Consider the following 11,121-nt stretch of genomic DNA (forward strand, 5'->3'; position numbering starts at 1 on the left):
CTCGTGCAAGCACTCGTGAGTTTTTTAAAGACTTGAAATTGCACGAGTCCAAAGGACTCGTAAGAAAAATTCACTCTGCATGTTTTTCCCAAAATGCACTCGAAACCATGCTATTACCCGTACAAACATGTGATATGACGTGAGTTAATTGCTTTTTGCATCACTCACAGTTAGCACCTGCTGTCAAGCGGTATGATTTATTGACTCTGCCCTCCCTCCTAAAAAAGGTTCCTCCACTGAAGAGTTCGTTGTAACTTTTGAATTGCAAGCGTATGATAGAAGTGAATAGTGGCCTAACAAATTTTTGCTAGAAGTTTATTTGGTATGAAAGTAGTGCAATTCTCGAGAATCCCAACGGTAGCGAAGCGGATGTAAAACTGAATACATTAAAAAATTGCATTTCAAATTCAAAATGACAATTGTTTCAAAAAGAGCGAATAGTAAAAATAATAATGCGATAGTTCTTAAAAGAACTGTTTAAAACCAGAACACTAACCCAACAATTCTAAAAGATTGTTTTAAAGCTAATAAGACACAATGCATTTCGGCAGACTACTCAGCAGGTGTCAACGTCTGCTAAACTAATGAGAACCTCGAAATCGTTCTATATTTATAATGTCAGAAAAATTCAACGTCATCTCTCAATTTAGATTAATAATGATGTTAGAGATGACGTTTTCCTCACATTATAAATATCGAATGATTTCGAAGTTTGCATTTAGCAGACGTTGACTCCTGATTAGTAGTCTGCCGAAATGCAAAGTGTCTTTAGTCTTCTAAACAGCTCTTTTCGAATTGCTGGTATAGTGTTCTTGTTTTCAAATAGTTCTTGTCAGAACTATTACGTTATTATTTTGACCATTCACCATGCTGTTTGCTCTTTTTAAAACAATTTCTAAATTTTTTGTCACCACGACAAAGTCTTCATTTAAAATTTAAAATATTTCACGGACAATCCTACTGGAAAAATTTTGGCTTCAAAATATTCTTAAGAAATTTTAAATAAACAGAGTTATTTCAATGGTATTTTGAATTAAACCATTTCAAATGTAATGTATTTTGATTCATCCTAGATCCGCCATTTATGCTGCATTGAGTTTTTCTTGCGTTACTGGGACAGTTCTTACTTTTTAAAGTGTTGGGCATCAAGTTTCGGCTTCAAAGAATACAATATTAGATAATCATCAAAGCTCTGTTTCAGATACGAAGATTAATTATCATAATCAGCGTGTCCTTTTGTTCAAACTTGGCAGCTACGTTGTTTTGTAACCTGTAACTTGCCACGTAAATATTTTAACATGTACAATTATCTTCATGTTATAATAAGAAGATTTATAATCGTAATTTCACTGTATGGAACATAGCTCATTTATGTAAGTATTCAGAATATAACAGATGTACATTTACAATCTTCATTTTGAGAGAGTTTCTTGGATCTTAGACTAATTTTGCACGATACAATCAGAGCATAATCTGATTTGGTTTTAATTGATCTTCAAATTCATTTATGTTTTAGAATTTGATTGATACTATGGCTTTGTATGAGTACAAGCCAGGTTTTCTAAAATGCCTTTTTGCTATGCGTTTTCTTTGCAACGACTCTTCTACTATTTTTTCATTTGTGCTGGATGGAGCAGTTATGTTATCCCGAAATGCCAATGTTTTCTTTGTTTGGTTATGGTCGTAAAACATCTCAATATAATAGCAATTTCACTCATCATTGGCTGAGGTTGAATCGGGCTCGAACAAACTGGAAAGCAATTCTACGTCCGTGTAAAGATCAGCAATCTTGGGTAACCGTGAGACAAGGTTGGACAAACGACAAACGAAGTTCTGCTTCGGAAAGTTTCATTAGTCACATGGATATTCAGCGTTCGGGTCATTTTTCAAGAATATTTATTCAAAGTCAAACAGCGAAAGGCAAACCCAAAACATTTGGTGGCGATTCGTGGCGAGTGTATATTACAGGTCCTGCTAACATTGCGGCGCATGTATTTGATCATGAAAATGGCACTTACGAGGCTATTGCACTCATCATGGAAGCAGGAAAATATACAGTTCACGCATATTTAGATTATAGTCTTTGTGATGGTTTGCGTGATCCACCAAAGAACTGGTTCAATTTAGGTGCGTTTCTTATCGCTCAGCAATGTGTCCCGCAACAAAAATTACTAACAAAAATAATGCAAATGTTCAATGAAACATAATGAAAGGCAAGTATTGAACGACAAAAAATATCCTGTTTTCTTTAGGAAATTTTCATGGCCGAAATCAACCAGAAGGATCAATTGGATTCCTAGACCATTTTTTATATGAGAAGATGAAACCTTCAAAGTTTCATACTTTTGAAGTGAGGCCAGCAAGAAAGAGACTGCAAGGACGTGCAGGCGAAGGTAGTCTGCGCTTTTCTTATCATGGATGCTCATCATGCACAAACCAATATCTTGTGAGGTGCAACACCACACGTCCATATGAAAAAGACTGAATCATATTACTGTTAAACTTTTAGACCTATCGACATCTATAGCACCAATAAAATGTGAACATTCCTGTCGATGCCTCGCAAGTGGTCTAGGCAGATGGCTAAGTAATGAATGGGTGCCTTTTGTTCAAGGTTGTTGTGATAGGGAACAGGATATGAAAAGAAAAAGCTTGATCCTGAAATTTGATAGAGAAGTCAAAAACGTTGAAAATGAAATTTCTTGTCATCTTTTTTTTTCCAGAAAGCCGGAAAATGAATTTTAACACCCAAAGTTCATCTTCAGAGGTGACCAAAGGAAGTTTGTGGATATATGGAGACTCGTTGGCAGTACGCTTTTATAATTCAGTCGCAACAACCACGTTGTGTCAAACGTTATTCCGGTCCTGTGGATACAGCTATAATTGGGTGTATCCTATTCCAAATGAGAATGAAGCTGTGGCAAAGAAATTAAATGATGACTTTGATTTTCGCCCTGAATTAGTGCTAGAGTCAATAAGAAATGTTTTACGACGCGACGACATGAAGACAGACGAAAGCATCTTGATATTGAATTTTGTGCTCCATTACACCATGTCTTTAAACTTTACCACTTATCAAAGATTGGTGGATGACGTTATAGTGATGTTGAGAAACCGTTGGCGAGACCTGGGAAGCAATGCACGCATCATATGGAAAACGTCCACTGCAATCAAGAAAGAAAATGAGCCAATTCCGCGAAACTTGACATTTAAAAGATTTTTTACTGATCCGGTAAAGATCACTGATTTTTGATGACGCAAAGATCTTGATAAGATCATGCGAGAAATTACCAGATCATGCAAGATCTTGCAAGATTTTTCAGGATCTTGCCATAATCTAAGAAGATTCTTTTAATGATCTTGGCAAGATTTACTCATGCAAGATCTTGCAAGTGTAGAGTGCGCTTATAAATCTTGGGGTGGAAATATTTTTCAGCAAATTCAAAACAATTCAGACTTTATCATATTTTATTTTTTAGCGTGTACGATTATTTGATACGTATGCTATGTCGGCAATGTGCAAAGCTGGCTTTGAAGTCCTCGATGTATTTAAATTAACAGACTCGTATTTACCCGGGCCAACTGACGTTGTTCACTATCATCCCTTCGTGTTCAAGACAGTACAGAAAGAGCTGGAGATTTATGCGCAAACTAGAAAAAGATATCAACCTACAGAGATTTGCGTACAATAGTGACTCGCAATTATAGCAACGATCTACATTGTTACCTTTAAGCTAAGTTATCTTGTCTACCATTCACTCTACGGTCTATCAACAATAAAACAAGCAATAATAGCTTAGAGTTTCATTGCATAATGAATTGATAAACTGCCATTGCATACCAGTTGTACCGAAAAGTTATGATATGTTTTTTGAGAATCACATGAATACATTGCACAGAGTTCAAACTGGAACTAAATAAATCAGTCAGTTCCTCTTGAAATAACAGGAAATTTTATATTAAAGCAAAGATACATCACCAGCACAATGGTTAAACTGGTTTAATTCATGGTTTAATTCAGATCATTTGTATGGGTCATTTCTGGTTTGTATGGTAAAACCCATGAAAATCAAGTACAGCTCAACCATCCCTGAAAATTAATAAATTGTGTCTGACCTCTGTATGCTATATAATAATTAGCACATTAGCATAACGTAAACAAAATAAATTATAAATATTCAACAAAGCTAGCAATCATAAGAATGAAAATATATACCTTCTTTGTTTGTCGTCAAACGATACGAGGAAACACATCAAAAAGAGAAAATTGAAAGACAATCTCTTACTGATTTTTCATTCATAATACTATGAAAAGAGATTGCGTTCAAACATTTGGGTGTCTTGTCAAAAGAAATGTGTCACCGTATCTTCAGGAGACTGGATTTAAATCTTTCACGACCTGCTTGTCAGCGATTTATATCTATTCGTTCCTGCTCGCAATCTGCTAATAATCAACTTCCAACGGATTTGAAACGGTTTTTAGAAGAGGTTAGTATTTGTTCGACGGAGCTACCATTGTTTTGTGTTTAAAGTTATTGAATTAGGAGTAAAATAATAGCAAACAGCTGCCTTAACTTCGCAAACACAGCTTTCTCAGTTTGTTAATCGCTTTTAGGAGTCTATAATCATTGGCAATTCAGTTTGAATTGAATTTAACGACAGTTTCCTATTGCTATATGAAAAATACGTACATACGAAATTTGTCTCTACAGGTTGGCAGTGACCCAAAGAAGCAAGATTTTGGTTACGTCAATTTCAGCATCAGGCAAAGGATCCAGAATGTCCGTTTGCAGTACTACAGGCTAGCTCATCAATTTTACGAAATGAACAGGCAGTAAATATTAAAGAAAGCTATTCTCTTTATAAATTACATGCTATATGCATTATTTAGTAAATTAAAGTTTGTAGGATAATATGTTTTGCCATTAAAGAAAATATTTAACTACCACTGTTTTATTTTTGAGCTAAATGCTCTATCAGAAACTGACATAGACATTATTTTTTTTCAATTAGATGCAAAATATTTGCTCGTCCCTTTCCTTTCTGAATCGAAATGGAATGGATACATTGCTGATTTATGGCCCAGAAGTGGCAGAAAGTGCTAATAAAGACATATTGTCTCAAGTTCAACAATTGCAACTGGAAACAACGCAGCTTGTAGATTTTTTAGAAAAAACATACAACATTCCAACTAGAACATTTTGTGGAAGCAGCGGTATTATAGCAAGTGAAACATCACAACCAAGGTGTCTACATCAGTAAAAAAACCGCATTTACTCCATTAAATCATTCCTCGTCATAATTACTAACAATTTTTAAATTTATGCCTTTTTAGAAAAAAAGCCTTTTTGAAATATGTCAATCCTGATCCAATTAGATGGGCTTTTAGGTGATTGTTGATCATAATTCTATTGCATCATGTATTGTAATGCCCCATCAGTTCACCATAATGGGTAATAAATGTATGCAACAAAGCTTCTTGTGTGAAAATGGTAAAAGCAAACCTTTTCTATTTCCGTATGAACCAACTGACAACATTTACTGTATGATTATTTCTCAGTGTGATCATATATATTAAGGAGATTAACAGATTATACTTCCAGAAAGAAATGAACCTCCACAGCTTTATGTACTTGTAAATTTATGATTTTCCACAGAGCAATTGCATATTATATTCTGCTTTTCTGAAGTGTGTAAGTATATGTTTTATCTCTTAGATCTGGTTGTGTTCCTTTGGTGACCTCCATTTCCATAGATAAATCTACTGGAGTGCTAATTCCAATGTCTCCTCTTCAGACGGCTTTAAAGTTATCTAAAGTTTTGAAACCAATGAAAGTAATTTTTCTTAACAATCATGGTGGTTTGGTTGATCAGTATGGAAAGGTATGTACATACACACGTAGGTACTTACAACATTTGTTTTTTGTTCAGTTGTTATTGTGTTCAGGATATTTTCATTTGTCCTCTCACTTGCTCTGTTCTTTAGTACTTGGTAATGCTATAGCTCATTTGAATTTTTTTCTCTTAGCACTATAAGTGCTCTTGTATGTCTTCATTTGACGTTGGCACATATGTCTACTCTCACTTTTTTGTGTTTGCTAGTATTTTGAGTGCTGACTGTGCTGTGACGTATTTTTATTTATATTTACTGACAATATTGCCTGTATTTGTTATCAAATGATGTAATATGACTGAGTCACTTCCGGTTATTTGGGAACACCAGGCAGGTTGACCAATGATGGAATGTTCATTTATTTCTAACGACTATTCAATAAGTGTTCGTTGTCTTTGATGATTTATTTAAATGTATATCATGACACATGGATTAATGATCATTTGCTCCTAAATACCTACTCGTACACTCAAACATCCACGTTTTCACAAGCCATTCCAACATGTTTTGACAAGTCATTCCAACATGTTTTGACAAGTTTGTTGTGGTTCAGCATGTGTTCTGACTGAAACGTGGTTGTTACACAATTTCGTCGATTTCTGACTCATCTCATTCATTCAAAATCATTTTGGAAGCTGATCAAATTAGATTTGCTTAGTAATCGTTATTTTGTATTTAAATTAACTCTTATATTTAAATTTCACTATACTTTATATGGTGCAAAGATATGAAAATTTTGCAATATTATAGGATTCTTGTATTCGTCATTTTCGCTAAACCAATTTGTTAATCCAAGAGTTAAATGTTTGTAGGTGTAGATGTAGGTGTTGACTGACGTTTCAATTTTGTTCCACTTGAATCTGAAGATGACTACAGCCCAGCTAGGGTGTCCATATATATATAGGACTCCTATAGGACTTTGAAATGTCAGTCAATACCCACGGCAACAGCCTTTCTGGACGATCAACATCTATAAATATGCAACCTTGTTCCCTGACTGAAACCATTCACTTAAAAGTGAAGAGTGTTTTACATTACAATTTAGCTTTTCTCTTGCTTTTAAGAATTCGCTACTACTCTTTTTGTCGCGTTGATCGAGGTACTATTTCTGAGAAGCATTGATTGAGGAGCATTTCATAGAACTTTCTTTTAGGCTAAAGGAAAGTTGCAAAAGATTCTCCTTTGTGCTCCTCAGTCAATGTTCTCTGAAAAGTCCTCTGTGCTATTCATCAAAGGCTCTTCTGTGCTCCATAATAAAAGTTCTTCTACTTCACCAAAGTTTTAGCATGCAATAAATTTTTTTGTTGGTAAATGCTTGCCTCATAATTTAACGACATTTCAGGTTGTATCTCACATTAAGATCCCTGGAGATCTACGAGACATATCAAAACAGTCATGGTGCACTCCTGAACTGAAGACCCAGGTACCCATGTCCTTTCTTTTCTGTAATGCATTTATTTTAAATACCATAAAGTTTTTTGTCTTTCACAGATTGATGAAATCAGCTCCGTACTTCAGCATCTTTCAAGCAATTCCACTGCAGTTATAACAAGCCCTGAAAATATTATCAAGGAGCTTTTTAGCCATCAAGGTTTTTTCTTAAAAGCTTTCTAGTACTTTCGTTCAGCCTTATGTAACTTTTTTGCCGCTCTAGGCTGTGGTACAATGATCCAGAAAACTGAGGCGATTGATCAGTTCAATTCATTGAGCGAAGTCGATGTTGACAGATTAGCCAAGTTATTGAGCCAGTGGGTTACATATTTTATACATTTGATTAGGGCTATTAGATTCCTATGACCAAATGCTGCTCACTTGACAATTAATCCTTCGCACTTAGTTGATTAACTTCAAAAATTGTTTTCTACGAACAAGTTTTTTCATGGATTGTTGATAATGCTTGTCAACCAAATTTTCTATATTTTTACGTCAAGATCTTTCCGCAAGCCATTGAAACCAAATTATATGACGGTCGTCCAAGAGCATTTACAACGTCTGTATATATCGGAAAAGTAAGGAAAATAAGGTGTTCATCATAATGGATTTCAGTATGATCTAGGGTAACTAATCTCTATATTAAATCTTTCTTAGTTATACCGCAGCAGCTGTGGTAATTCATGATCACAAGAAGCATGAAATACCGTATCTCGATAAGTTTGTTATATCGTCATCGTGTCAGGTTAGGCTAACCTCAAGATGTTGGTTTACCAAATAATAATGATTTTGTTTCAATATACAGGGGCTAGGGACAAGCGATGACCTGTGGAATCATCTGACGCGCGATTTTCCTCGTCTGTTTTGGCGTTCTCGTACCACAAACCGAATAAATCCATGGTGAGTTGTTAGTGTATGTCCACTCTTAGCGTAACTGCATTACGCTATTAAACGATCCAGTCATTTGAATGAATCTGCTGTTCATAGCATCCGCATATTTTGCATTTCACATTTATTTCTTTCAAGGTATTTCATCCGAGCTGACGGTAGTTGGACTATTGGTGACTGGATCATATTTTGGTAAATTTAAACATTAAACATAAATGCAATGACAAATATGTTGAAGCAAGGAGTATTTAATCGTAAAGACGACCCTTTACCTTGCATAAATCGCGTTAAATTTGCAGAATTTTGAAAAGATACTGATTTCATAAACAACCGCTTTTTTGCATGCTTTTATTTACTATGTGTATAGTAATACTGAAGGTGTATACGTTCATTTCTATGTTACTGTGTGTGCGTGCGTGTTTTTTTTTAAACATATTTTGTAATGATATGTTAAGGTATGGTATCGTTGAACCAAAGATCACGCACAACCTTGTTCATTTTGCTGGAAATTTACCAGAATCGTTCGATCCAGTGGCCAAACGTAAGGCGCTGTTTAGCACATAGAAGGAAGTTCATAATATGTCAAGTATATTTTCTCGTACAAAGAAGCTTAGTACTATCTACTGTTTAGTCCAACTTTGTGCGTTTTAAACTTGTCAATATGATTCATGGGAAGAAGTGCCCTTCTCAATTTATTAATTTTTGGAACCTGGGTAATAATAAAATACTCTGCCACATACTTGTAAGCCTGTCCCTATCCCAAACCCAATCCTAACTTAGCCTTATAATTGTAGGTAGTCTTTGTGGATGGTATTCTATGATTGTTCCGCTAACCATACTTTATGTATGTAAATTTATTCCTATAGATGATGTCCCAGCAAAGTCTCAGAATCGTTCAACGACAAGTTATATTCACTATGTTTAAATATGCTATGGTAGACCTGTTCCACATGACGTGTGAGGAAAGAAACGATTGACTTTACTCGTCAAATTGTTCATAGCTTTGTATATAGTGGAAAGGAAACGTGCAGCAGATGATGTAGAGTTCGTTATCCTTTTTCGCAAATAAGCTGCATGAGTAAGATTTTGAGCTAGGCGAAACTTTTTAGCTTGGCAAACGTGTTTTTGTGAGTGTTTTTATGCAAACGTGTGATTTCAAATTTTCTTGTTAGAACATAGACATTATTGTTATTTATGCATTTCGTTGTAAAATATATTTATTATCATGATTAAACATGGATGCCAATTTTAGCTATAGCTAAGAAAATTATATTGAATAATATTACATCTTTTATACTTATAGATCTACTTCTCGCCTTTTGTCTTCTTTTCATTTATCAGAGTGTTCCTAACTTCCAAGGATCTACTCAATACGTAGAATTCCGTTAAAAATAGCTAAAGGGAACTCGAGAATTTATAAATCAAGGTTCCGTAATATGGGTGTTAATATGTGTTTGAGAAAGTAGTGCGAAAGAGTAAACATGATGACGTTTAGCAAAAGTGTATGTGTAAGCTAAGTATAACGTATATATAAATGATATAATCGTCACTCGTTCAACTAATCTTGGTTGATGTGCACAAGTAAACCGGCTATTGGTGGAGTATTTAGTGACAAGTAAACACTTGCTTGACTACCAGAGTTTAATGCTTGGAGAAAAGGGGGGAATGCACTGCATTTGCCTGTACATGTTTTGACCTTTACAAATTATAACATGTCTTTGTTGACCAAAAACAGTCCATATGATCACATTCTCATTATTGCATAAAATTAAATGTGCACAGCCTTCTCTTCCAATACTACAATATGAATAAGGACACTTTGAAAGTCAAGAAAAAATGGTAAATATCTCAGTCATACATTTATCCTTTGCAATGCGATCAACTCGATGATAAAGCAAGTAATAATGGGAGGGCGAATATCTGTCATTGCTTATACTGGAGAACCGACTTTCATTGAAATGTCTTCGCCTTCATCTTGACTACAGCTAAACAAATGATCTATCAAATCACTGTGCCTTTTGGTTTGTGAAATTTTCTTTTCCTCAGTGCTTTCACTGCCACTCAACGACCGAAATCTTCGCCGTATAATGCGCGTTACTTGAACCTTTGCTTCAAATTTGGAATTTTGGAATGGCATTGTTTTTTGACATACAAAATTAAAATGCGCCGAGGCTTTATAGTAGCGCAAATTCGTCTTAAACCCTAAACCAAATTTGGAATTTGTTTTTTGCTCTACTTAAACCATAAAGGTCGAATGCAATTTTTAAATGAGAGCGTGTAACGTACAGGGAGTTTTTGTTAGATATCTAAGGCAACATATACACTTCTGGTTTTCTATCTTTATTTCCAAATGTTACATTTATGATTAAAAATACCGCGATAAATACCAAAACTATTATCGAGCCCTGATTTGACTGTTTTTTCAATTAGCTACATTGACAAAAATTCGTCGTCCCGTCCTGTAATTGAAGAATAGTAAATCTCTATTATTCAATCACTTGATTGTCCTTGTTTGCTCAAGTCTCATAGTATTGGGAAACTGTTTAGTGTAGTGAAACTGTTCCAGCGATCCTAATCATTCCCACATTGCCATAAATTTTTTACTTTTTCTTTCAGCTTTGCTCTATAAAGTTTGAACGTTGTTCTAATTTGCATTAGAATTCTAAAAAGCCATTAAACACACGAGACATAACAAGTAAAGTAATTAGCGGTATTCGTTAGCAATTGTAAAATCCACATATGCTCATAGTCTCTCTTTATCTTATCAATGATTAAACTTCGCTGCAGGCCGTCACATATAGAAATAGGGCATAAAGTGAGTAGTGTGTACGTATATAAAAAGAGTAAAAATTAGAGAAGGTGCTGATAATTGCTGATAAAGTTTTGTTTATCAACCATATCCCACGCAT

The 11,121-nt window shown here is 34.8% G+C and overlaps 2 protein-coding genes across 2 annotated transcripts; both read left to right on the forward strand.

The window, feature by feature from the left end:
- The first annotated feature begins 1,517 nt into the window (after nucleotides 1-1,517).
- LOC124452500 lies at nucleotides 1,518-4,073 on the forward strand. The gene is made up of 5 exons (XM_047003058.1): nucleotides 1,518-2,127; nucleotides 2,253-2,393; nucleotides 2,510-2,680; nucleotides 2,724-3,232; nucleotides 3,480-4,073. Exons 1-5 carry the CDS (start codon nucleotides 1,629-1,631, stop codon nucleotides 3,690-3,692), a joined length of 1,533 nt encoding a protein of 510 aa, XP_046859014.1. The 5' UTR covers nucleotides 1,518-1,628; the 3' UTR covers nucleotides 3,693-4,073.
- A 650-nt stretch (nucleotides 4,074-4,723) lies between these two features.
- On the forward strand, nucleotides 4,724-9,520 carry LOC124452501 (N-acetylglutamate synthase, mitochondrial-like; the record flags this gene model as incomplete). Its single annotated transcript, XM_047003059.1, has 13 exons — nucleotides 4,724-4,834; nucleotides 5,014-5,246; nucleotides 5,336-5,389; nucleotides 5,718-5,883; nucleotides 7,236-7,316; nucleotides 7,385-7,484; nucleotides 7,548-7,641; nucleotides 7,825-7,902; nucleotides 7,982-8,069; nucleotides 8,130-8,224; nucleotides 8,351-8,404; nucleotides 8,668-8,753; nucleotides 9,079-9,520. Coding segments are annotated over 13 exons (1,299 nt in total), but the record flags the coding sequence as incomplete, so codon positions are not given.
- Between the last annotated feature and the right edge of the window lie 1,601 nt (nucleotides 9,521-11,121).

This window comes from Xenia sp. Carnegie-2017, unplaced genomic scaffold (assembly GCF_021976095.1).
Source record: "Xenia sp. Carnegie-2017 unplaced genomic scaffold, XeniaSp_v1 HiC_scaffold_25, whole genome shotgun sequence".
Classification (NCBI taxonomy): Eukaryota; Metazoa; Cnidaria; class Anthozoa; order Malacalcyonacea; family Xeniidae; genus Xenia; species Xenia sp. Carnegie-2017.

What these genes read in the sequence shown, in the direction of transcription:
- LOC124452500 (XM_047003058.1), top strand. Translation starts at nt 1,629, where the DNA reads ATGGAGCAGTTATGTTATCCCGAAATGCCAATGTTTTCTTTGTTTGGT. An exon ending in GCAAGGACGTGCAGGCGAAG is followed by an intron (nt 2,394 to 2,509) that starts GTAGTCTGCGCT and finishes TTAAACTTTTAG; the next exon opens with ACCTATCGACATCTATAGCA. An exon ending in AAAGATTTTTTACTGATCCG is followed by an intron (nt 3,233 to 3,479) that starts GTAAAGATCACT and finishes TTTATTTTTTAG; the next exon opens with CGTGTACGATTATTTGATAC.